General features: G+C 45.4%; 1 protein-coding gene across 2 annotated transcripts; it reads left to right on the top strand.

Annotated features, from left to right (window-relative positions):
- The first annotated feature begins 411 nt into the window (after window positions 1-411).
- LOC142817873 (FAS-associated factor 2-like) lies at window positions 412-18,617 on the top strand. Of its 2 annotated transcripts, XM_075895781.1 has the most exons (5): window positions 453-598; window positions 3,348-3,425; window positions 11,470-11,617; window positions 14,923-15,072; window positions 17,136-18,617. In XM_075895781.1, the coding sequence occupies exons 3-5, from the start codon at window positions 11,552-11,554 to the stop codon at window positions 17,322-17,324; spliced, it is 405 nt and encodes a 134-aa protein (XP_075751896.1). In that variant the 5' UTR covers window positions 453-598; window positions 3,348-3,425; window positions 11,470-11,551; the 3' UTR covers window positions 17,325-18,617. The 2 variants fall into 2 exon arrangements, with proteins under 2 accessions (XP_075751897.1, XP_075751896.1); XM_075895782.1 differs by lacking the exon at window positions 11,470-11,617 and having other exon boundaries at window positions 412-598.
- Window positions 18,618-24,345: the final 5,728 nt, after the last annotated feature.

Here is a 24,345-nt window from a genome sequence, read left to right as displayed (position 1 = left end):
CGCGCCGACCAGTCGGCGCACACCTCTACTCTTATCTATAGAGTTTCTCAATATTAACTACAGGGCACCCTGGCGCTGCGATCGTTAAGCGACCATGGGAATGACGGGTAGTACACACATTTGCCTAGTCTTCGTACTTGCGGGCGGGGAATCGTACTTGCGGCTTCGTTTATTGCTGTGTTTCGGTTTTGTTTTGAAATAAAGATTGAATGCTTTTGAACTTCGTGAGCCAATTTGGAAAGTAAGTCTAAAAAAGTAAAATGGCGAAGCGCAACCACTGAACATTTGCTAATACTTGTTTTGTAAGAAAACGGCTACAAGCCACATGAACACACACGTAGCCAAAGGCAGGCCAGAAGTACGCATATTAGACAAATGTGTGTACTACCCATCATTCCCATGCTCGCTGAAGCGCCGTGCGTTGCAGCTCCCATAGACACTAGCGCCAGAGTTCCCTCTAGTATGTATTGTGGGAAACTCTAAGCTCTTATCTGCTTGCTTGCTTGTCCACTGGCTTGTTGCTTGCCTGTCAGTTTCCCGCGCATTCGTCCGGGCGCGTTGAACGAGGTGAAAGCGCCTTGGTTCGGATAAAAAGCAAGTAAGTGTGGTCTCTTCATGGAGCGTTCGTAAAGTGTAAACGATCGCGTGATTGTGTTGCAGGGGCCCAAATGGGTTTTCGGTGAATCGAATCATGCTTGTAAACGTGTACTGCCGCGTTGGTAGCCAAAGAGATAACAAAGCAAATCTATTTGCCATTTCGGGCTCTGCCATCTAGCTGACGTGTGTGTCGTGCTGCTCTTGGCAGCCGTAGCTTCGTGTGTCCTTCGCACACTCCTAAAGAAAAGTTTGCAAATACAAAGCTTGTAACCACGAGCGAAAAGCTAGTAACAGCAGCTGTTACTAACTTTCTTTGGTCAATACCAACTTTTTACCACCATTTTACTACATACGTTAGTAGATGCTTAAAGGTTGCAACAGCTACTACCTGTTGCGCACAGTTACTAACCTTTCGTCATGCACGTGTTTAATGCACTTAAAGAACAACTCCGAGGCTATTATGAGCGTCTAACATGTTTACTTACACGGAGATACATTCAAGCTCATTTGGCAATATACGTAAACTTGGTACCCAGTCTTAGGTCTTGTATATTAGGCCTTGTTGAGGTTGCATATTATGCGAAATGTACATAACGAGTTGTTTTTTTCTAATATCATTGATTAAAAGTCCTACGCCACGTTACCTCGCACACCTAAAAAAATTGTACGCCGCATAAGTAAAGGCGCGTAAATTCAATTATTCATTCTACAGCATAGCCTCCTACCGGCCCCAGCTGCGTTCCCGAAGGGAGGGCTATCAATACTTCAGGAATTGCTTGGACTCAGTACATGTCGCGTGGACTTCTGTTTTTATTGCTCTCCCATAGTAGAGTACCCTGTGCTCTAAATCGTTACCCCCTTTTTCTAATCTCCCCCCACCTCTGCCTCGGTAGTGGTGCTTTCCTGATTGTACATGCACCCTTTGTAGTCGTGAAGTTCGATGTTTTTGTCATGTACTTTATCCTTGGTTGGAAGTCAATAAACTTCTCCTTCCTGCTCTCCCTTAGTAGAGTACCGAGTACTCTAAATCGTTCACCACTTATTTTAAACACTTACTTTTTCACGTCATACAGTAGTAATACTGTGCATAAACAGTACATACAGATGTAATTGGTTAATTACAAAAGAAAAAAAAAACATTATTTATGGTGTTGAAGCCGTTTACATTGTAAACAAGACAGTAATAATCATTATAAAATATTTGCTCAATAAAGAGCCATCCAGTTAAGTGCGAGCCTTGACAGAAAGGAAAGACCCTTACGCGCGTGCGTCTGCTAGCCAATTACCGAAAAAATAAAGCTCATATGGCGCTCTTAGGCAAGTCTGAATAGTGACTTTATTCACAATCTTGATACAGCTTTGTATATCTAAACAGTTTCTGATTGCCGACAGCGCAAAAGAGTTTTTTTTTTCCTATTTCTAGTCACTTTTGTATTAGGTTTTATTGCATTAAACTGTTCTGAGTAGTGTAAAAGCGTTATATTTACGTACGCAAACAAAGTCAGTTTGCAACATACCATGGTTTCCCGTGGTGTGTACTCAAGCTAAATGGCAGCGCCGTGTCAATCTTGCTTGTGTCTACTTTCTCTAAAGTACCGAACATTGTGCGTTAGTGAAAAGCTGCACCAAATGTAATGCGTTTCGATTTTATCCTGTTCCAACTGATCCATAACGCCAATTGTGTGCTACAAAACTGCTACAAAATGCTCATGTGGCTGCTCCTAAATTGTTACAAAAGAGCCAATTTCCTGCTCAGAAAATTGCCCCGAATCCCAGATTCGCTGGACCACCACTGCACATGCTTTCACATCGACCACAAGTGGCAACAGTCAGCCGTCGCACACATCAACACCCCCCAAAAAAATTCCTGCTTACGGCCCCGATTTAGGCGTCCCCGACGTAGTAGTAATTTTATTTATTTATTGAAATGCAAGAAAAAGGATACAGAAAGCAAAAAGCGTTTCATACACCTGACAAAGGCCTCTGCACCTACTTGCATTTTAGGAAGTAAATAAAAAATCACTACTACTACGTAGTGATTTTCTTTGTGCTTTCCCTTGTGGGTGTAGCAGCTAATAGTATACACAAGAACGCTAGAGCCTACGTATACTCAAGCGGCGTGGGGTCCCCGGCACTCAAACTCCATTGGCTTTGCGTACACGCGTCGCGCTCGCACCTTGTCTGCTAAGAGTTGTTCGGCTAACGTGCTTAACCGTGTGTGCTTTTGTAAATAAACTATAGGAATGGAAAAAATGACTGCAGACATCAGCTACGCGTCAGAGGCGGTCAAAAGTGAAGGCGGACTTTTCCGAAAATGAATTGTAGGCAGTTCGCATTGACTCCAGCATGGCCGCCACATTAGGACCCTCAGTTGGCTGAGAAAGCCTTTTCTAGCACTGTATCTACGAACTGGCCCTCCAACGATCATTGTTGCTGCATGCTCCCGCTTGGCTCGGCTCACACACAGAATCAAATGGGGAGAGCACAAAAGAATGCCATGCTCCGAGAACTCGTGGGTCCTTTAAATTGAAACGAATGAGTGTAGGTAGCCAGAGAGCCTCATTATTCAGCGAAAATTGTTTAAGACAGAGAATGCGTGCTACTGTTAATGTTTAATTCGTGGCCGTAATCTTAAACCCCAAAATTGATACGAGCGGTATTGATTAGTATTCTCGAAAGTGCAATCGTTGCACTGTCGCAACGGTCTGTTTCAGTCCTAATTAGTGTGTGTTGATTACTGTTGTGCCCAGGCGCACAGAGGACAAGACTGCACCATCCCGCCGGAAGCGAAGCCGCAGTCGCAGCAGTCATTCGAGAAAACGCAGTCGGTGAGTGAACTCATGTGTGTGCCATTCGGCAATGCAAAGCTGTGCGCTACAGCGCGTTCAGGCCCATCAAGCATTGATAAAGACGTGCAAGGAAATGCACGAGCTTAAGTCAGGGGAGTGGGCTCATGGAGTTTTCGACAACCCACTTGCGTTCAGGCTGGGAGGGACAGTAAGAGGGGCCAGTTGGTTGGGATTCATCGTGAACTTGGTTTACAACGCAGCACTAGAAGTGCGGACGCAAAGAAGGGGCAAAAGAAAAGACGGTCCTTGCTAGTTCTGCTGTTTAAGATCTATCTTTCAAATGTCATATGTAAGTTGCTTGACAGGTATAGAGTCCGTGAACCATATCCGACAATTCTTTTAGCATTTCAAGTGAACGTGCGAATGTCGTCACGATGACGTGGGCACGCGAAAAAAGAAGCTTGGTGTTGGCGAGGGTTGCAAAGTGGGCTTATTGGTGACGCATTTGAAAGTTTTTGTTTTAGCGTGAGGCGAAATGCCGAAACAGGAAGGGATAGACAGAGAGGAAAGAGTGATTGCGACAAGTTTATTTTCGAACTCAGAGCGCTTTTGAAGGACCGCTGACACCGAATTTGGTAACTCGAGATGCTTGTGTTGTTTGATAGTCCGGCGTGCGGAGCCACCTCTGACCGCTTTTCAGTGGGGAGCATTGCCTAGAAGATATTTTAATTTGGTTTTAAAGTAAGGGTGTGTGCTCCTGCGAGTATGCAGGTACAATCTACATTTTCTATGCTTTCACGTACATAGGGGATCCCTTTGTGACGTTGCGGACCTGACGCCGATCTCCGACGACAGCGTAGCTCTGACCTCCTGGATTTGTTCTACGCTATCTCCTGACGTCGACAAGAGCTCTCGCAAGTGGCCCGTCCTCGGACTCCTGTGACCGTGTGTCCATCTTCCCTATCTCTTTTATCCCCTCGATATGTCCTCGCTCGCTGGCCTAGCGCATCTCTCTTTCTTTATACCTTCACTGCTATCCTTTTAATCCTTCCTCACCCCATCCCCTGTGAGCTACTATTGAGGTGTCGCCCCGTGATGCAGACAGTTACGGGCTCACTTTTATTTTTCCTCTCTTAGAATCACTTAGAGGTCAAGCACCTTTGCGGGGCGTGCACAGTACCCCGACTGGCACCCGGCGAGGACTATTGTTCGTCCCCCCTTTCGCTCTGTTGGGCTGCTCTAGAGGTGTTTTAGTCTGCTTACACCAAGGCTGCTTTTCTTTTTTTCCGAGGGGGCGTGCTCAAAGCCCCCATATCGTTTCATTCTTCACCGACCGGGGGAACTGTTAATGTTATAAGAAAGGAAAATAAAATAAAAGTGAGCCCCGTAACTGTCCGCTTCAGGGAGCGATACCTCAACAGTAGCTCACAAGAGATGGGGGTGAGGAGGGATTAAGAGGATATGAGTATAAGAATAGAGAGAGAGAAAGAGAGATGCGGTAAGCGAGAGAGCGACGACATATCGAGGGGATAGGAGAGATAGGAAAGATGGAAACACGGTCGCAGGAGTCCGAGGACGGGGCACCACTTGAGAGAGCTCTTGTCGGTGTCAGGAGATGGCGTAGAGCAAGTCCAGTCGGTCGAAGCTACGCTGTGGTCGGAGATCGGCGTCAGGAGATGACGTACGGCGAGCCCAGTCGGCCAGAGCTACGCTGACGTCGGAGATCACGAGGGCACAACCGGTCGGCACGGAATTCAGCGAGCGACTCCACGGGTCCACCTATTTGAAAACAGCGTGTTTCAGCGTCATCGAACCTTGAGCGCACGTAGTTTCAGGCTTTGCTCCGCTGTGGGGCGCTGGTTTCTTGTGGTATTGAAAATTGAAGGCATGCAGCCTACCTTTACACGAACTGATACAGGGTGTGTACGCCTGTGGAGTGTTTTCGTTTATTTACCTTTTAAGTATTTTTTTCTCTGGCTAGGGCAGATTAATCTGGCCTGCCCGATACAAAGGGATGAGCTTCAAATCACCATCATCATCAACATTTAGGCGAGCGTTTCGAACTGGCGCAAAATTGTTCTGTTAGATCATTTACAATCTAATTGTGGCATTACGAGACCCAAAGCTGTAAATTAATGTAAAAAACTCGCAAACCAAACTTTCGCTCTCAGGCACCGCCATGGTGGTCTAGTGGCTTAGGTACTCGGCTGCATTTCCGATGGAGGTGGAAATGCTGTAGGCCCGTGTGATCAGACTTGGGTGCACGTTGAAGAACCCCAGGGGGTCAAATTTACGGAGCCCTTAACTACGGCGTCTCTCATAATCACATGGTAGTTTTGGGACGTTAAACCCCAAATATTCATTCATCTTTCGCTGTCAGGGCACCTTTAAAAAGTTGTGAATTAAATTAAGCAAAGAAACAAACCTGTTTGTCTGTTTGCAGATAAACGCACTTGCCACTCTTAATCATAGGTCGTATGGTTAAGAAGAGAATTCCGGGAGTACGAGAGAAGAACGAACGAATTCGTTTCGCTCGTAAAGTAAAACGAACAACGGCCACATTTCGTTCACCTAATGCGCGTAACTGCGCCATTACGACACCGTTTAGAAACTTTCAAACTGCTACGCGTTCATTCGTAGACTCAGGTAATGTAAGAATTGTTGGCGTAAGCGTCCTAAAAGCACCGCAACATTATGAGGGAAGCCGTAGTCGAAGGCTCCGCGAATTTCGATGCCATTGGTTCTCTAACGTGCACGTAGTAGATTTAAGCACACATGCTTCGAGCATTTTCGCCTCCATCGAAAATTCAGCAACCGTGGCCCCTATCCGATGCCGCGACCTGCGGCTCAACAGCCGAGTGCCTTAGCCGCTAGACCACTGTGGGGGATCGTTCATAGACTGGTGCACAACAGTGGCGCCGCATCTAAGTTTCCACCTTTAGGTGGTTTGGAGGGGTACTGACACACTATTTTTTGGTGGTGTGTACACCGTCATACAACTCTCTGGTATTACTGACCGACACTTTTTTTGGAGGCGAGTTTACTATGTTATACATATCTCCTGTATACAGAGTCGGTTCTGAGGAAGTGTGATGCTCAATGAATGCTTGTAAAATATATTATATCAAAATTGAAGTCAATTTTACCGTGGCACACCTACCGACATCGACACCAGCTTGACGTCGCGCTACAGTATACGAATTTTGGTGACTTTACGCAATAGTCTGGCTAGTTGTGATGACGTCAGATACCAGGACTTCCGAAATGGCCGCTTGTGTGTGTCACGAAGACATTCAAAATGGTAGTTTGTGCGTCACCGATGTAGCCATGGTATACCCAGCAGTCGTGGAAACATCACGATATCTTTCACAAGCAGTTGACGAGAAGCTTACTGCGTGTTGTGACATCAGGGTACAGGAGGAGCCGGAATTACTTTTTAAGAAGACACTCTAAGTAGTTTTTCAGGCTGCACTCACAATTAGCAGCACCATTTCTAGGCACTTGAGGGTCTGGTCTTTCATTTGCCACAAAAATAAAATAAGCACGGGATTTGAAATATGTGTATTAGTTCCCCTTCACGGGCCCTTTTAGAGAGGCTCGTATTCTCTTTGTAGATGATCTTAAACTGTCGTTGGTCATCCGTCGGACCAAAAAAGATAGGTACCGTGGCATTCTCAAGAACAGATCTGGAGCACGTATCAGATCTGAAGTCACTGAGAAAGATAGCGCAATTTCTGATAATTCGGTAGTTGGCGACCATAAAAGAACAACATGGAGGCGTCAGTTACGGGAGGTAGGAATGGTGTATTCGCCCGAGTCCTATGTATCCATAGCAGCTTTAATTAGGGGCTTCATTGTGTTGTGGAAGTACGCTACTTTAATGAAGCACGCGTGGCCATCTTCTACACGTGGACGTCTAAAATGACGAGTTCATTGGGTGTGGCTCGTTCGGGTGCGTATTTCAGTCCCTCCAGCGGCCGTTACCAGCTCTCCCCATAAACTCAGGCCTACTGACAGGAAAATTTCCATTTTCTTGCGTTAACTGAAAGTACAAGCCCTTAGTAGCCTACAGAAGTGGTTAGCGTTATTGCGTCATTCTGTAATGATTACATCATCAAGTAAGTTTCTTTTCTGAGTGCACGCTGACATCACAACATGTGATGGTCGTCGCTAAGGGGATGCTGGAGAGTTTCAACACCCCCCCCCCCCCCCCCCACCGAAAGTCTTATATTTTGCTTGCCTGTATACATACGCACGAACATACAATATAATTGCCACCCCCCTCCCCTCATCGCGCAATATATTGTGGCATTTTTACGGCTGCTCCGCTCCGTGGGCCACGCGCCAGCGGTCTTTTTGTGTGTTTTGGTACCTGACTGCACTGTAAAAGATTTCTGGACAAGTCACCAGAATTGACACTGTGGCGTGACGTCAAGCTAGTGTCGTTGGCAGCACGTGCGAGGTCTAAAAAATTACTTTAATATCAGAACAAAATATCTGTTTGATCGACCTATACTGAGATCAGGGTCGTCCTTTGTGGTTATTTTGCGTCAAACCGGCAACTTTCCACTCCTGTCTGGCGACGAAAAATTCTGGTTGGGGCCTTGCCTACTTTCAGGCTACTTTTAATTTCTATTTTGGCACACCGAGCCATTGGAGACAAACTATGCAGGTGCTCTGTAAATAGCAACTTACGTACCGGTAGCTTGGAGACTAAGCAAGAGGATCGGGTTCATTATACTTCGTTTTGCTTATTCAATGTCGTGTTACTGTTTAGTACTTACAACTCTATACATATTATCATTTTTTTCTATTAAGCTGCAAACGTGGTGCTGAAATTTAACCAAAAGGCTCCTTCTGTCACTTTCAGCTTGCGTGTGACTCCTTTTCAAATTTATACCCAATTGCGACCTTGACCGAGATTCACACTTGCTGGGAGCCGTCTCGTATACACAGCCCAACTCACGGAACAGGCTGCAGCGTATGCTGCCCAACTCTCAGATTCAAATTGGATAGCCCGCTGCGACGCCGCAGCTCGTCAGATGAGCTCGAAGGGGACATGGCGTCTCTTTCGCAGTCTCATAGACCCCTCTCAAACGAGAGGGGAGGCGCAGAAGCAGCTCCGGCGAGATCTGCAAGGGTACCAAGGCACTCCGGCACAGCTTGCGGATGTCTGTGCGATAGGTATCTCTGTCGTACGGAGGACCCGCCTGGGCCGGCGTACACGTACTCTGGTAAGCCTAACCACCAACCCGATGCCCGTTTTGAGTTGCATGACCTTAAAGCGGCTTTGGCTAAAATGCGCAGGGGTACGGTTCCGGGGCTGGACCGCATAACAGTAAAGCTGTTGGCAAATCTCTCTGACACAGCCTACCTCCATTTATTGGAATACATGAACGAGATCTGGGACGGCCGAGCGCTCCCTTCCGAATGGAAAACGTCACTTGTGACTTTTATCCCCATAGCAGGCAAGGCCGTGAATACGGAAAATCTGAGGCCCATATCACTGACTTCGTGCGCGGGCAAGCTTATGGAGACGATGGTACGGGATCGTCTCTCCCCATACCTTGAGGGCAAAGGCTTCTTTGCAGACACCATGTTTGGGTTTCGCCCACACATGTCTGCACAGGACGTCCTTCTCCAGCTCCATAGGGCCGTCATACAGCCCATAACTATGCAACACAATGATAAAGCCATCCTCACCCTTGATCTGAAGGGGGCCTTCGACAATGTTAAACACAGCAGCATCTTGGGTAACTTGAGTTCCACCGATCGCGGGGCTAAGGCCTTTGCATATGTCAGAGATTTTCTCTCTAAACGCCAGGCACTTCTTCGGGTCGAGGACGAGGAATATGGCCCGTACATTATGGGAACACGGGGTACCCCACAGGGAGCAGTGTTATCACCACTCCTTTTCAACATTGCTATGAAGCGCCTTCCAAGCGAATTGGCCAAGGTGGAAGGCACACAACACGCAGTATATGCCGACGATATTACATTCTGGACCACTGAAGGGAGCCTTGGTGAAATACAGGAACGCCTTCAGCAGGCCGCATCCATAGTCGAGGCGTATGCCAACGATTGTGGACTCCAATGTGCTCCGAACAAATCAAAGCTTCTGCACGTTAGAGCGAAGCCAAGAGATAAGTCAGCCATACACATCTCCCTGTCTTGGGTTCCCATCAGAGAGGTGGAGGAGCTCCGGATTCTGGGCCTGTTCATTCACCACAGACTCAGACCGGACTCCACTCTAGCGATACTCAAGAGAATAGGCGAACAGGTAGGGCGCATGATCCACCGCGTTTCCAACAAGCGGGGTGGTCTGCGGGGCAGGAACGCGCTTCAGCTCGCCCATGCCTTCGTGACTATCCGAATCCTCTACGCCGTCCCATACCTTCGCACTAACAAGCAAAAAGACGAAAGAATAGATGCCATCATTCGTAAGGCTACTAAACGAGCTCTGGATCTCCAGGTGGCCACTTCCAACGCCAAACTGAGGGCGTTAGGTGTGCTCAACTCCCACCAGGAGTTGCGGGAGGCCAACCTTATGAATCAATATACGCGGCTCGTGCAGACGGCTCCTGGGCACCGCCTGCTAAACCGCTTACATATACAGCACACTTGCACTGCAGAGGAGGCGGAGCGTATTCCGGAACTGTGGCGGCATATGCTCTCGGTTTCTCTACTCCCCAGTAACATGGATAAGCACACGCACGAAAGCAAGAGACAGGCGCTGGCTCGGACGCTTGAGAGGCAACACGGCTCCCGACCTGGTGTATTCTACGTAGATATAGCAGGGCCTTCGCCCACGGGATTTTACACGGCCTCTGTAGTTCACCGGGAAAAGCATGTCAATGGGCTCTCGTTCCGAGCACAAAATCCAGAACGCGCTGATGAAGTCGCGATAGCGCCTGCTGCTGCGGACCCCAACTCGAAAGTTATCATCACGGACTCCCGGAAAGCATGTGCTCATTACTTGGTAGGAGAGATATCCCCCCTAGCCAGCCAAATTCTAAAACGGGCTCTCGCTGATCCAGCCCCGAAACGCATCGTATGGGCTCCTGGCCATCAGGGCTTACGAGGTAATGAGGCCGCTGACGCGGCCGCCCGAGCGCTTACCCACCGGGCTCCTCACCTTGGCTCTTATGACTCGGAGGCCAATACACCGCTGCCGCGGTTCAAAGAAATTCTGATCTATTATCGCGACACTCACCGCCTTTACCCGGCTCCTGCAAAGGGGCTGAGTAAGGCGGAAGAGCGAACTCTAAGGCGCCTGCAGACAGGTACTCTACTCTGTCCTGCAATCCTAAAACATTTCGATGCGAACACAGATGGGCGGTGCCCACACTATGGGGAGACGTGTGATATCTTCCACATGGTATGGGCATGTCCGAAAAATCCCCACCTACCCCCTTCCCCTACCCCTTCCCGAGAGGCATGGGAGACTGCCCTCCTCAACTGCTCATCACTAGAGTCTCAACGGGCTCTGGTGAGACGGGCGCGAGTAGGGGCCTCGTCATGCGGTGTCCCGGACTAAGGACGCCGACCATGTAGCGGGGTCATTCTTTGGCCCCGTACCTCTCTCGTTTATAATAAATGTTTTTCATCATCATCATCTCGTATACAGGATCGAGATATGTATCACCGAGTAAGCTCAGTTTCGAAAATGATTTGTCTGTACCATTTTTGTCAGGGCCATTGCAATAGTTCTTTTTTAAAGGGGGGGGGGGGAGGAGGAGGTAAGTGTTCAAGTATACTTTATGTGCGTTCGCGCGTGCGTTTGTGCGCGTGCCTGTGTATGCGCATGTAAGACTGGAAATCGTCGGTAGAAAACATTTTTGACCCCCCCCCCCCCCTCCACGTCACCCTGGCCGTACGCCAGTGCCTTAACAAAACTACGGTATTTACTCCTCTGGAACACAGGTAAAACGATGGCTCATATAGCACCCCGGCGAACACGCCATGTGTGTCGTGTTGTTGCTAAGCCTTTTTCGTGCGTGTTTTTATGGCTCGACAAGATTCCTTCGTCGAACATACTTCTTTCTCTGTGGTGTTGACGCTCTCCCTTGACGAATGTGCGCAGCTTCGAGAAGTCCTCGAGGCAGAACTCGCGGCAGCAGCAGCAACACCAAGGCTCGCAGCGCGTCGACCTCCTTAACGACAGGATGTGGCAGTGGCCCGATGAGCAGCCTGATCCGATGGACGTAGAAAAGGAGATAGACCGGGTGCTGGTGCGTATATATAAGGGTTAGATCGGCGTCACTTGCACGTTCTGCATCGGGTACACTCATACCTCGCTATAACAAATGTACATCTCACATAAAAATAGGTTTGTTATGTCCGAAAGAGTTAGTTATAAAGGTTTATTCTGAGCCCTAAATCTATTGCACTACTATTCTCAATCACTTCGTTATAACCGATATTCCAATTGTACAAAGACCCGTAGTCCGCTTTTTGTTAACAGGGTGGCCAGGGAACTGTTGTACAGCGCTAGCGGTCAGTTTTTTCAATAATAGAGAGTTTTAGTACTGCGGAATGGTGCTACGTACGCATCACGCAAGCGCCTTGCGTTACGTGGCGTCGTTTGCCACTAATCGGCTTTTAGTACGCCGTAGTACCCGCATACGTAACGAGCGTGAAGCGTGTTGCGCCATCTGGTAGATCAAAATAGAAGCACGTGTTGTTGACAGCCAATGTGAGCCAATCCAAGTGTTATAGCCAAATTATGGCCATATTTTAAGCCACAGAGCCGGTCGGTGCTTGCCTTCCATGCTGCCATTTTGCAAAACGAAGTCTCGCGCTGTCGCGAACTTGTTCGAGAGCGGGACGATCAGCTCACGTACGCACGCACGCATCTCATGCGTGCGTACGTAGCGGCTGCGTACGTTACGGGATACGTTCGCGTTGCGGTCTGCGCAATGCGCACTACGCAGAACGTGGCGTCCTTACGTACGCAACGCCGCCACGTACGCAGCGTACGCTGTACGAAAACTTTCTATTAATAATAATAAAAAAAAACACGCTAGCATACGCTTCCTCCGTCGATGTTGCGAGGCGACAACAGGGGAACGGAGAAGAGAAAGGGGGAGGGGATGGGAGTGCGCGGTGGCAAGGCCGAGGAAAGGAATGCCTAGAGGAAAGGAGGGAGTGAGCATATGTTATCAGGCGAGAAGGGGGAGCGTAGAAGAGAAAGAGCTGCGCATGCGGAGTGGGAGGTGGACGTCGCCGCCGCGGGACATTGACCCGGGCGAGAGATGCTTCGCATCTATACTTCATTTCATACATTAAGCGCAACGCTGTGGAAGCTATGCAAATAGTTTGACCAGCAAAACGTATAACTCCGCGCGTTTCGTGGTAACACGCGTGACGTTGGAGTAGTGCCAATGCACCCTCGCGTTTCTTTGTTCTCCTCTTTGGCACGACTCGCGAACAAAAAAAAAAAAAAAGCGGGGTGAGCACAAAAGAACGCGGGCACTCTGAACGACCCTGTGGTGTCCTATCCTGCACTGACACTGAATGTCCAGGTGGCCGCCACTGTGTTATACCCAGAGTAGCGAGCCTGTATGTGATGTCACATGACAATCAAACTATACAGCCGCATAATTAAAGACGTTCAATGGCGTTTTCGTTTGTAAGGCACACAATGTCTTCAATCACTTCTCGCCGTAGTAACAAAAGGAAAACTTAATTATTGGTGGTAAGAACGTGGAACTACCTTTTTTTTGCGAACACATCGACTGCAAGAAGTCTCGCTAGCTTCTTGCCTCGTTCAACGCATTGACGGTAAGAAGTCTCGCTAGCTAACCGAACGACGCTGTGTCCTGCTCTGCACTGACACTATCTACAGGCTTGACCACAAGTACACGTAGGAGCGTGTCAGCACCTGGCCTTTTGGCTGCCTTATCGACACGGCGCCTCGCACTCTCAGTATGGAAAGGGAGGGAGCGACACTTCTAGTAGTTGTACCCTCTCTCGCCATAAAGAGGTCGAGTGGCGCCGCGTAAAAAAGGACATACTTTGACACACTGCAATGCGTTTGTGTGGTTTGGCCTTGAAAAAGATTAAATATCATGGTGGCCGCCATGTTAGAGCCCCCAGTGCAGAAAACCTGTCTGTGCCGTCTCATGAAAACTTTGTATATTTTTGTGCGTACAGAGGCTCTGTATAAGTGGGACTTCTCATGTTACTGAAGATGGCAAAAGCAGCCGTAGGTAAAAAGAAAATTTCCTCACTATTGTTAGAAGCCACCGAGCCGTTGGTGATTCACCCTGATTACGTGACTGCCAGTCAGTGAGACATATTGAGAAACCCTGCAACGGCTTTCCATGTTTCTATATTTATGTACACTATACTACATACCTCCGTGGTCAAAACCTAGACGGGCACAAAGTAAATACAAGAACAGTAATATATTTATTTGTCAATAATATCTAAACAAAGCATTTTCACATCGTAGTTTCGAATCCAATTGCTACACTATCGGTGTTTATTGCCTGACCAATCGATTGCCCCAATTCTTCTTTAGTCTCGATGAGCATGCTGTGACCTGTAGACGTATTCCGCGTTTGCAAACAGTGGTAGGCCCCGTCGACATACTGAAGCGCTTTTAGTAATGAGGTAGCACATACGGTCCGCCGAGCTCGAATCTCGCCATTGCCCTGACAACTCTGACAACTAGCACGGCAACTGCAAAGCTGCCTTTGAGTACAGTGGGTCGGGCAGCTCCACATGTGTTCAAGCGGGAGGCTTCCCGATGCGCTCTGCTGTGAGACAGGTTTGCAGCTGCTTCGCCAGTTCTCACATGATCTTTGAGGATGGCGGCGAGCTTTGGGCTGGGTGAACACCACGCGTCGTGACATCGCTACAAGTGCCTCAGTATGTCGACGGTGCATACCGCTATTTAACAACATAAAATACATCTATACTGCTTAGCTCTATAGTATGGTAAGTTGGGTGAGTTGGGGTATTTTTAATTGAAAGACATGGTCCAAGTTTAGAATTGAGAAGAGACATAAAAAAAGCCAACTCACAGATTTCAGTTGGCATTCTTTTTTTCTCTACTTCTTTACGCTCGTGTCTAACCTTTCGCCACATCCTTGAACTTACTGTTTCGGAAACATGTTTGTGGGAGCCTTAACGATTGACTGTTCAACAGAGGAGTTCCAGCGCCGCCATAGAGGGTGGTTAACCTGTCTGTTTTGCATTTTTATAACTAAACAGAAAATGTTTCGATTGACGCCTACGCATGCAAATGGTTGGGTTGGTGCATACAATATTTCATGGCATTATGTATTAGTTGACATCCCAACATGCATAAATAAGAAAGCATTGGATTAACAGCCCATAATAACAGCATTCATATGTAGTTGGTAAGACAGTCTATAACCAGTTGGAAGCATTTTCCGACCATTTTCAAAAAGTGTTGCAAGGTTTCTGTAAGGTGAATTGGTGCATAAGGTGGACAACCTGCGTGACGCATGCAGTGCAAAAGAAGCAAACCCATTTGTTACATTTAGCTGTGCTTATTTCCTTGTAGAGCCTAGTGCCCATGAAGAGTGCGCTGCTGGACCAGATACCTGAAGAGCCACACATTTTCGACCCTTGGAGCATAATTCTGTCCATCCATCTGCCAGAGCCGTCAGGAAGACTTTTGCAGCGAAGGTTCCTGCTAAGCCACTCGCTCAAGGTGTGTGTTGTTTTTGCGAACGTGGTGGTTGGAGCAGAATACGCATTTTTTTGCCGCACTGCCCAAAGAAAATTGTATAGTTTTAACATAAATAACTCGTTTTATTGCTTTGTTCGTCACTTATGCTTTGCTAATAGCAGAAACATGCAGGAAGTATATGATATGAAGTCGACTAATGTGTGCACCAACTCGTCTCACCTACTAATCTAACATGAATTTCATTAACTATTCTTTTTTTTTTCTTTCTGCAAAAGCAGTCAGTGTAAGATATACATTCATTTTCTACTCTTGTATACTGCTGGGTTCATAGAATTGCGCTGAACAAAAAATCATGCCCCAATGCTTCCCGGTCTTTCATAGTCCTGCCTGCAAAAGGCATCTGACACGAACCAAGATCTCATTTTTGAGGCTATAATTGCATGTTCTTGACATTAGGTACAGTAGACTGCGATTAAACGAAACTCTCTTAAGTGAAATATCTGCTTCAACTTCCCCTATTGTATGAGTTTTCCTACTTGAACAATGTACCCCCGTTTATCTCTCAATAAACGAAACTCCTCTTGAAGGAAACAAATTTTTCTGGTACCTTGAGGTTTCGTTTAAAAGGAGTCTATGGTAGGTCTATGTTAATTTTTTTTCTTTTTTTTGCACAGTGCGTTTAAAGGGACTTATTCCCACTCGCACTTCCGTGGTACTTTCCAGCTTTTTTTTATGTGACGCTACGTTCACATCACTGTTTCAGTTTCCTTGGCTCAACATAAATATTTACTGTTTAAGGCAGAAAACTTTAAATGCCTCATCAAACAAGAAAAGTGACAGTTGACGAGACGTCACTAGACCGTGATACAAGGAAAAGGGAATCGGTACAGGCACTCTTTCTGTCCTTGTCTCTTCTTCTGTAGCTACATCATAACTACTGATAGTCTTGCACTGTGCAAATATGTTGATTCCCAATCACCAACTAGCCCAAGCATCTGTCTTATCACGGTACAATTTGACATCATTGTAACATCACCGATGATTAAAATCGGTGGCATCATTGTGACGTCACAGCATGGTGTGGTATGATGACCCCATCGTCGCTTGCTTGGTTAAAGGTGGACTGGTCGCCAAGGCTATCCAAAACCATGTTAGAGGGGTACTGATGGAATTTTTCGAAGGTGTTTTCACATGACCATACAAATCTCCTGTATACAGAGACAGCTCTGAGCAAGGGTGAAGCTCGGCAGACGTTGATGAGGTATTTTATTTTGCTGATAAAATCAATTTTCCCGTAGCGCACCTGTCAGCGCCGACACTAGTCTGATGCCAGGCCACAGTGCTAATTTTGGCCACTTCACGCCTCAGTCTCGCAAGTTGTGACGACGTCAGGCACCAAAAATTCCAAAATGTCTCCTTGTGCGTCATATCGAAACAGTAAAAATGGCCCATCGTGCATCACCAACGGAGCCATGATGTCAAGGGGCGTTGGAAACATTACTACATCTTGTATGAAAATGCAACGAGAAGTTCATAATGCGTAATGACGTCAAGAAACTAAAGCTACCTATAAAAAAAACACAATAATAACTTTTTCAGAGTGCACTCATGCTTCACAGTTCATGATTCAAATTCTTTAGGATATAGCCTTTCATTTGATGCAAAAAAGGAAAGAAAACAGGAGCTGGAAATTATTTGCGTTAGTACCCCTAAGTGCAGGAAGCTTTATTTGAGAGGAAAGGGGGAAGGGAGGGAGGTCAGAAGAAATAGATGAACATGGTTTCCACCATCGAGTCCTGTTCGGTGCCTGCTTAAAGGACCGTTAGAATTCTGTATAATATGTGTAATGATGTGATACCAAATTGCTCTCAATGATTCAGCTATGAATTTCGACCTCTAATGTAACTAATGCGAGCCTGTTCAATTTTCTAGGTACATCTGTGCTGTGTGGTACAGTACTACTAGCATTAAACAAAATGTCTATTTATTTGAAAGACAGCTACAATTTTTACAGCAGCGTTACCTTCACATTGCCTTAACATTTGTTCTTTTATTTTCTTTCTCCCGGTGCTCAATCGGCGCAGTATCTACACTACTATGTTCTGATTCAACAAGACGCGCCCACCAACTTCGACATCTTCATAAAAGACACGGAGCTACGGGTGCCCTGTCAGCCCACGCGCGAGGACCCCGACCCACCGACTTTTGGGGAATTCGGCCTGTGGAACGGAGCTGAACTGGTTGTTCACGATTCGGACTACGGCGAACAATAGTGCCACAACTGAACTTTATATTTAGGTGGTTTAGTGACCCTTAAAACTTTACTTCTTTACCCGATGGCTTTTTCGTAACAAGACCAATGGTTCGCACAAGTGGCGTTTGGTACAGGCGAGTGTGCATACAAAACAGTGAGGCTGCTGTATTCGACACTTTAGAAAAATCTAAGATCTTCAAAATAACCTACTCTGCTCCTGTCAAACATCAACACGGCGTCTTTTGGACGAACGTGCGTCGTAGAATGAAACTTTCAATTGTTGTAATCATTGATATGTACGACTGGTAAAGTTAAAAAATATACAGAAGTTAAACTGCGTAAAAAAATTGTGTGAAGAAAGTTACGCGCACCCGCTTAAAAATTTCAGCTCTCCATCTTCAAGGCACGCTCCAAATTTTTCCAAACAGCTCGAGAAACATTGCAATGAGAAATCTCTGGCATAAAGTCTTGTGCCTGTAACTCTGTGTATATATAATTAATTGCCTTTTCCTTTTCTTCTAACATCATTGAGTGGAATTCATTCACAAATCTAGCCCCGTCCTGTCACAAAGCATTGTAATACCTAAGTGTGCCACTCCCATAAATGCCGTTCTGTTGTAATACTTGCGATGGACTTCTAGAATGGGGAACCACATTACCATCATAAATTATTCCCTCCTTTTTAAATAAGAGTTTTCTCCTTTTCCTTCATGTAGCTGGATACATGCGACGTTGGTGGCATGATCCAACAACAAGCCTTCTGTCTATGGTCATTGTTCGGAGGTTATGCAAGAATTTTCGTGCACGTGCAATAACAGTTTGATCTTGATACACTTTGGAGGTTTCTTCTTTTTACATCTTTCTTTTTTAAAAAGCATCACAAAGTGTTGCTGAAGCCACAGCTGCGCGGCCATTGGTTTCTTTTCACTCATTCTAGTCTCTTACAGTTTTTCTCCGTGAGACTTGTATTTTGAGTTTCTGCATGGAAGTAGTCGCTGTTCGGACTGAATTGCTGCTGTTCAATCTGTGTTTGGGGCGAGTACAGCGATACAGAACACTGTCATGTGTCTATATACATTGTGTAATGTGTAATTGTACAGTGTGTTGTGTACATTGTGTAATGTGCATTGTGTAATGTTTATATATACATATGGACAAGTACTTACAAGACTCATAGAACAGATGACGAGCAGTGACATCTTTGTGTGAAAGTAATGCCCCACTTGTGTGTACCCAAGCTGCTCTAGTCAGAGGCCTTGCTGATGTGCCTTATCTTAGCATGAATAAATGCATTCTGTGTTTCTGCCCCACACACGCGTGCATACATGAAAGTTTTGCCGTGGTATTCCGAGCGACACTGAAGTCAATCATGTGAGCAATGCTGTCGCGGGTGGCCTGCGGCGAACGCAAGTTAAATGACAGCCGCAGAAGTACTACATCGAGAGACTACGTGTCCCGGTAACTGCCACCGTGAATGTGTAAGCAACAATGGGGTTACTGTACACTGTATGTAACTCTTTTTTTTCTTAGTTTTTTCTCGGGGCATGTGCTCATGTTTGACAAGAATATGACTAGTCACCATGAAATGTTGAGGCTACGACGAAACCAAAAACTATATCATGCAAAAATCGCTAAGTAACGAAGTATAGCGAGGAGAGAGAAACCTTTTTAGGAGGAGCGATTTTGCTGGCGTATAAAAGTTCTGTACACAGTACAGGGGAAGCACATTGAGAACAAAAAGGCCCTAGGAAGAGGACAGCAAGAAATAACAACAACAAAATATCATACGGTTAATTGATAGAGGGAACTTGCGAGCAGTTTTGTCAATTTAGCCATTTCGGAGCTAGATCTAGTTATTTTGAACTCTGCTAGCTGCTGAAAGGTTGATTAAGCTATGAGTAGTTATTGTAGCATTTTTATGCACAAATTAGCTCCTAATTTAGCTATCTTATCTAACTCTAGTTGCTGTGTATTGACATTTACTGAAATATAAGTGCTGAGCAATGAAAACTTGTAGATATACATGAAACCACCACTCATTTCATCCTAGAAAAGCATAGGCAACATTGTGTTTTGAACTGTAGATTTTGTAGAAAATCGAAGGGAATTAAGTGGATGAAAAAAAAATGAAATACCACTGAAAAAAGGCGTGATTTTTTGTCTACTTTGATTCCCCTTAATTTGCGACTAAACGTCATGACGTGCACATACACACACAAAAGAAAACATTCCACGAATACAGCTTTCCAAGTGAAGTGATTCAGAAATCGTAACGATAGCGTCATATTCAGCGGCAAAGGAAGGATGACGTTCTGCTAATGGCTGATATAGACTGATAAATGTATGTACCACAGGAGTCATGGCCATTTACCGCCACAGCTTCACACTTCTGCCCTTTCATGATTTTCGAGGAAGAGCCCCTCCTATGCTTGTTTAAGGTTATGGTAGGGCAGATTACGTTGTTTGTTTTTGTTGTTAAATGCGCGGTTTATTGTAAGCCCACTTTAAGCTTTCTCATCATCTTTCTCACCAGCTAAGATGTGAAAGGCAAACATTTCACGAATTAGAGAGAGGAATTTCATGCAAATGACAGAGGATTGAAGACATTGGCTTCAGTGACACAGGAGTTTAAAGCAATAAGTCCTCCCCCAGGTGATGAGCAGATCTTACTCCCATTTTACATCTTCACCTTGGGGTCGCCTGAACTGCATGCATCTTGAATGCACCTTGAGGCACTTTGACATTTCACTAATTAAAACAACGAAAGTGATCGTTGCTTTTCCAACGTGCTCTTCCACTAGGGCCTCCTCCCGAGTGATGCCCATTCAAAAAATATCCGAAAAAGAAATATTTGGTTGTTGTATTGTGCTCTGTTTGATTCCCTATTCAAAATTTTCGAATGTTCGCACACCTGTGAAGTTTTGCTCCGAAGCCTTTCCAGCTCCTCTTTGAAAGGTGCGCAAGACTTGATGCTTTGCTCAAACAACGCCTGCCCTAAGTTATTGTAATCAAAGCGGAAACACTTTTCTCTTCTTTCATGCATGTTGTACGTAGTTATGTCTGAAAATGTCTGAAAAAATAATTTAGCTACTCTTTTAGTTCCTTGGTCAATTTTTTTCAACCATTTCTAGCTCGGTACCTTTTTCAACCCTATGTCCTATACCGAGAGTTATCAGTGCTTGTGAAATTGAGCATATTCTGATTTGGAGACAAGTACTTCCTTTCCATTCTGAAGCACCACACTTGTCAGAGTATGGCTTACCGGTCAAACTAAGCTGGTACATGTATTTATTGGCTGGACGCTGCGTCAAGGTGAAGTCGATTAGAGAGTCTCGAGGTGACGAGGAAGGTGATACAAAGTCTGATCTTAAGTCAGGGGCTATGAAGCGGAGAAAGAGCAAGAGGGAAGAGAATCACATACACATTACCATGCATGTGAAGTACCATGTTAAGTTTAGATAGAATGAAGACAGTCCTGCTGTTATAACAGTGAATAGCTAACATTTGCCTATGCGCAGAATCATTTGCACGCAGTGAGGCACAACAAACGAGAAATTATACCTGCCTTTGGCGCATACTGTGCAAATTTCCACCGTCTTACGCTTCATGTGAACAATAACATTGTCTATAATAATCCAACCATACATCCAGTGGCGATGTGAGAACAAGCACGCATGCACGCTGGGGACTGCCGTATATTGACGCTTGCAAAAATCACGATACAACACTGAAGTCTACAACACGTTTCATTTTTGTTCATTTATATGCATGTTTGATATGTACAAAAGGTGACCTAGTTTGCAGCATTAGCTGCATCAAAACGAGTGGCGTAGGCGTCCGGTTACGCAGCGCTTGGCGACAGTTGCGAAGGTCACTTTGTAACTGAAGCTTCGACGGGTTTTTTGTCTTGAGCAATTCCCATGAGTTTTTCGAGCTCCATAGCCGATGCTTTATCCTGTAAAGAAAAATGAACACGGAAAGCTGGCACGACACAGGATATATTCTAGGTCAGGTGTCACAGACATTCTTTAGTATTAGGTACCACTGAAGTCCGAGACATTTTCTCCTCAAAGGCAGATTCACACAGGCCTGCACGAATGGGTGTGCACCCCATAGTGATATCATGATCCGGGCTGCATATACCGCCCTAGCAGCGATGCCAGCTGCGTAACGATTTCGGGACACTCTTTTGAGGGGCTCAACCGTTTAGCAGGAGCCATAGCACGTACATGATGAACTGACTCTCCACACGTCTGTGAAGGTAAAAATGTTCGCGAGCAAGCACAGAACCAAGCATTAGCTAAAATGAGGCTCAAAAGAACGAATGATGACCACGTAATCGAAACGTGGGAGGCCATGCTCGTCCTCATGAAACAGAATCACTAGGGACAACTCGTCGCCAGGGCCAAGAGGGCAGTCGAAGCCAGATGTTTCCTGGACTAGGGAACCCTCCCATCGTAGGGTGATACTAGATATCGCTCGAAACACTGTTTTGAAATAAACATTTATTTATCTCTCTCTCTCAGACAGAGGTATTTGAGATGTACTAGAGGATGCCTCTGTTCTGTGGTATCATTGCAGTCACTGGAGTGGTATGCACTATGCAGAAAACACAGCTTGTGTGCAAATGTGCAAATTTATCTGCTGAATGCACTCGTCATTGCGTTTTTGCTGCCTTCAACAACTATGTTCTCATCCACTATGGCGATTAGGTATGTGTTAGGTTGTTGTGAGAATGGAGGAGTTTAACGTTGGCAATAAAAAGATAAATGTTAAGTGAACGGCATGAAATAGCGATATATTAAGCGATACTGATGTGACAAGTCAAATGCAAGAGCATACATGTGTATATCAGAGCCTAACTTCCTGTACTCTAATCGTTGTCCTCAGTTGATCCGCAGCAGAGTATGTCACATATCTGTAAAGTTCTGAGAGCCAGGTAAATTTGTTTTATGGCGAGAAATCCTAATAGATTTTCTTGTACACTCGTGCATTAACCAGTGATTTTTTTTCTTTATTGATACTCCCTCGACTTGGAACAAGGGTATCAATGCAGGCTAGTTGGTAGTATTCGCTATGAGGCAGTGTTATCGGTAACCTTAAGTCGGTGAAGTCGCTCATGAGTCGACTCACTCGGACTCACTGAGACTGAGATTAAGCCATGGGTCATAATTCGAGTGAGTTCTGGTGTTTCGTTGAGTTTGAGTCCAAGTAAGTCCAATTGAAGAAAATATTCTTGAGTGAGTCCAAGTGAGTTTCGCTCTGGTAGGTAAGTTTTAGTCCAAGTGAGCTCTTTCTATCTTTATTAATTAAATACTGCTGACTTTATACAGGCATAAGCAGGGTGATGAAAAAAAAGACAAAGGAAACACAACTTGCAATGATCCCAATGTGATCAAAGGCTACAAAAAATCATTTAAGTCTGTTATGATGCGTAGAAGAAAAGAGAATTTCAATAAAACTGTTTTCCTAAAATATGGTGTAAAAGAATTATGACGATGGTGACGAGTATTTCTTGATGTTGAAGATGAAAGATAAGGTGAAGGGTTCATTCCTAGTTTCCCATTCCATAGCAGGTAAAGAAATTGTAAACGTGCAGCTTTCTGCCTTAGTGTCAAGACATGGAATGCTGTTAGGCTGCGTTAGTTCTGTGGGAGAGTCATACGGAGAAAACTTTGAATAAATGAACATGACAGCTTTTTTTGCACAATTTCGAGGACCGTAATGCTGGTTTTAGTAAAAATGTCAAAAACAACCCATGAATATTGAAGTATTGGCCTAATTAATGTGTTATAAACAAGTAGTTTTACAGCTACAGGAGACTGTTTGAGCTCATGTTTAAAAAAGTACAATTTGCGATATGAAGAAGACCAAATAACTATATTGATACTCTACGGCAAAATATTTGTGAAAGTGACACCTCAGTACTTGTATAGCGTTTCCTCATGCAGTGGTAATGAGCCTAGCCTGTACGTAAAGGCAAGGGGAGCTTTTCGGTGAGAGAAACCATGATAGGCTGTCTTATTTATATTAAGTTTCATATCCCATGTGTTACACCATTCTTAATTGTTAGCAAGAGAAGAGTTAGGGTGGTGCTAATCATCACAAGGAGCATACTGTTTTGCCGACCTGTGTCGGTACAAAGAGGTATTTTCATGGTTTTATATTTGCAATGGTTGCAAAGTAAAGGTTAATGCACCTCTTTGTTGTCGTCTTCTTTCTGAACAATTTCGTTAGTGGCGCTACACCCATATACGAAAGTGTTTGGAAACTTAGACATTCTTTTCCAGACTTCGTGTGGCTGCAAAAAAAAAAAAAAACACGCAAAAAATATTTTCCTCATTTTTTTCCGGCCCTTGAATCTTGTTTCTCAGCATGCTGTTGTTACCACTCACAGTCATTTATATTTTTGAAAGTGCTAAATATTGCTTCGATCGCTGGCTGAAGAAACTGATGGTTCATTGTCCATCTACCCTCGCACAACGGAATTCATAGCACTGGCGTAGCCAGAATTTTTTTTCTTGGTTGTTTAGCCATTCTTTGCATTCATGCGTGTGTCTGGATGTGTACGCCTGCATGCAAGATTGAAAATTTTCAAGAGCAACCCCAAATCTAATGCGGGAAGCGAAATTTTTGGCGGCTGAATGCAGTTGAAGTTGATGGTTAGGCTTGTTAGCGTTAGGGTTAATGCTTCGCATGCCTCGCACTGGGGTTTCTGGTTCTGCCACCCCCCTCCCATCCCATTTCTTCAGAATATTTTCCTCTTCGTCCGCAGTATGTTGTGATTCTCGTGAAGTACTGGGTTGTAATCTCTTTCGTCTCATCTGTTATTATCGCTTCCGGGCATCCACAAAGAAAACGGGAGGACGAAGCCTACTAATTCTTTGTTGGGCATTCGCCATTTTCTTTTCTCTTTTTCTCTGCTGGTGATCTGTGGGCTTTCCTCGTACTGACGAGGTGCGACCTCACTTTAAAAGGAATCTTGGACCGCTTATCGGCTGCTTATGACCGCAGGCATAGGTGTGAAGAAATTCGAGTTC

This window comes from Rhipicephalus microplus, chromosome 5 (genome assembly GCF_043290135.1).
Source record: "Rhipicephalus microplus isolate Deutch F79 chromosome 5, USDA_Rmic, whole genome shotgun sequence".
In the NCBI taxonomy this organism is placed as follows: Eukaryota; Metazoa; Arthropoda; class Arachnida; order Ixodida; family Ixodidae; genus Rhipicephalus; species Rhipicephalus microplus.
The sequence above is the reverse complement of the archived record's forward strand: the minus strand, read 5'-3'. Positions and strand labels throughout refer to the sequence as shown.

Bases quoted from the DNA above. Each gene is read 5' to 3' on its own strand.
- LOC142817873 (XM_075895781.1), top strand. From the start codon at position 11,552: ATGTGGCAGTGGCCCGATGAGCAGCCTGATCCGATGGACGTAGAAAAG. The intron at 11,618-14,922 runs GTGCGTATATAT...ATTTCCTTGTAG, and splicing joins AGGAGATAGACCGGGTGCTG to AGCCTAGTGCCCATGAAGAG. The intron at 15,073-17,135 runs GTGTGTGTTGTT...CAATCGGCGCAG, and splicing joins TGCTAAGCCACTCGCTCAAG to TATCTACACTACTATGTTCT.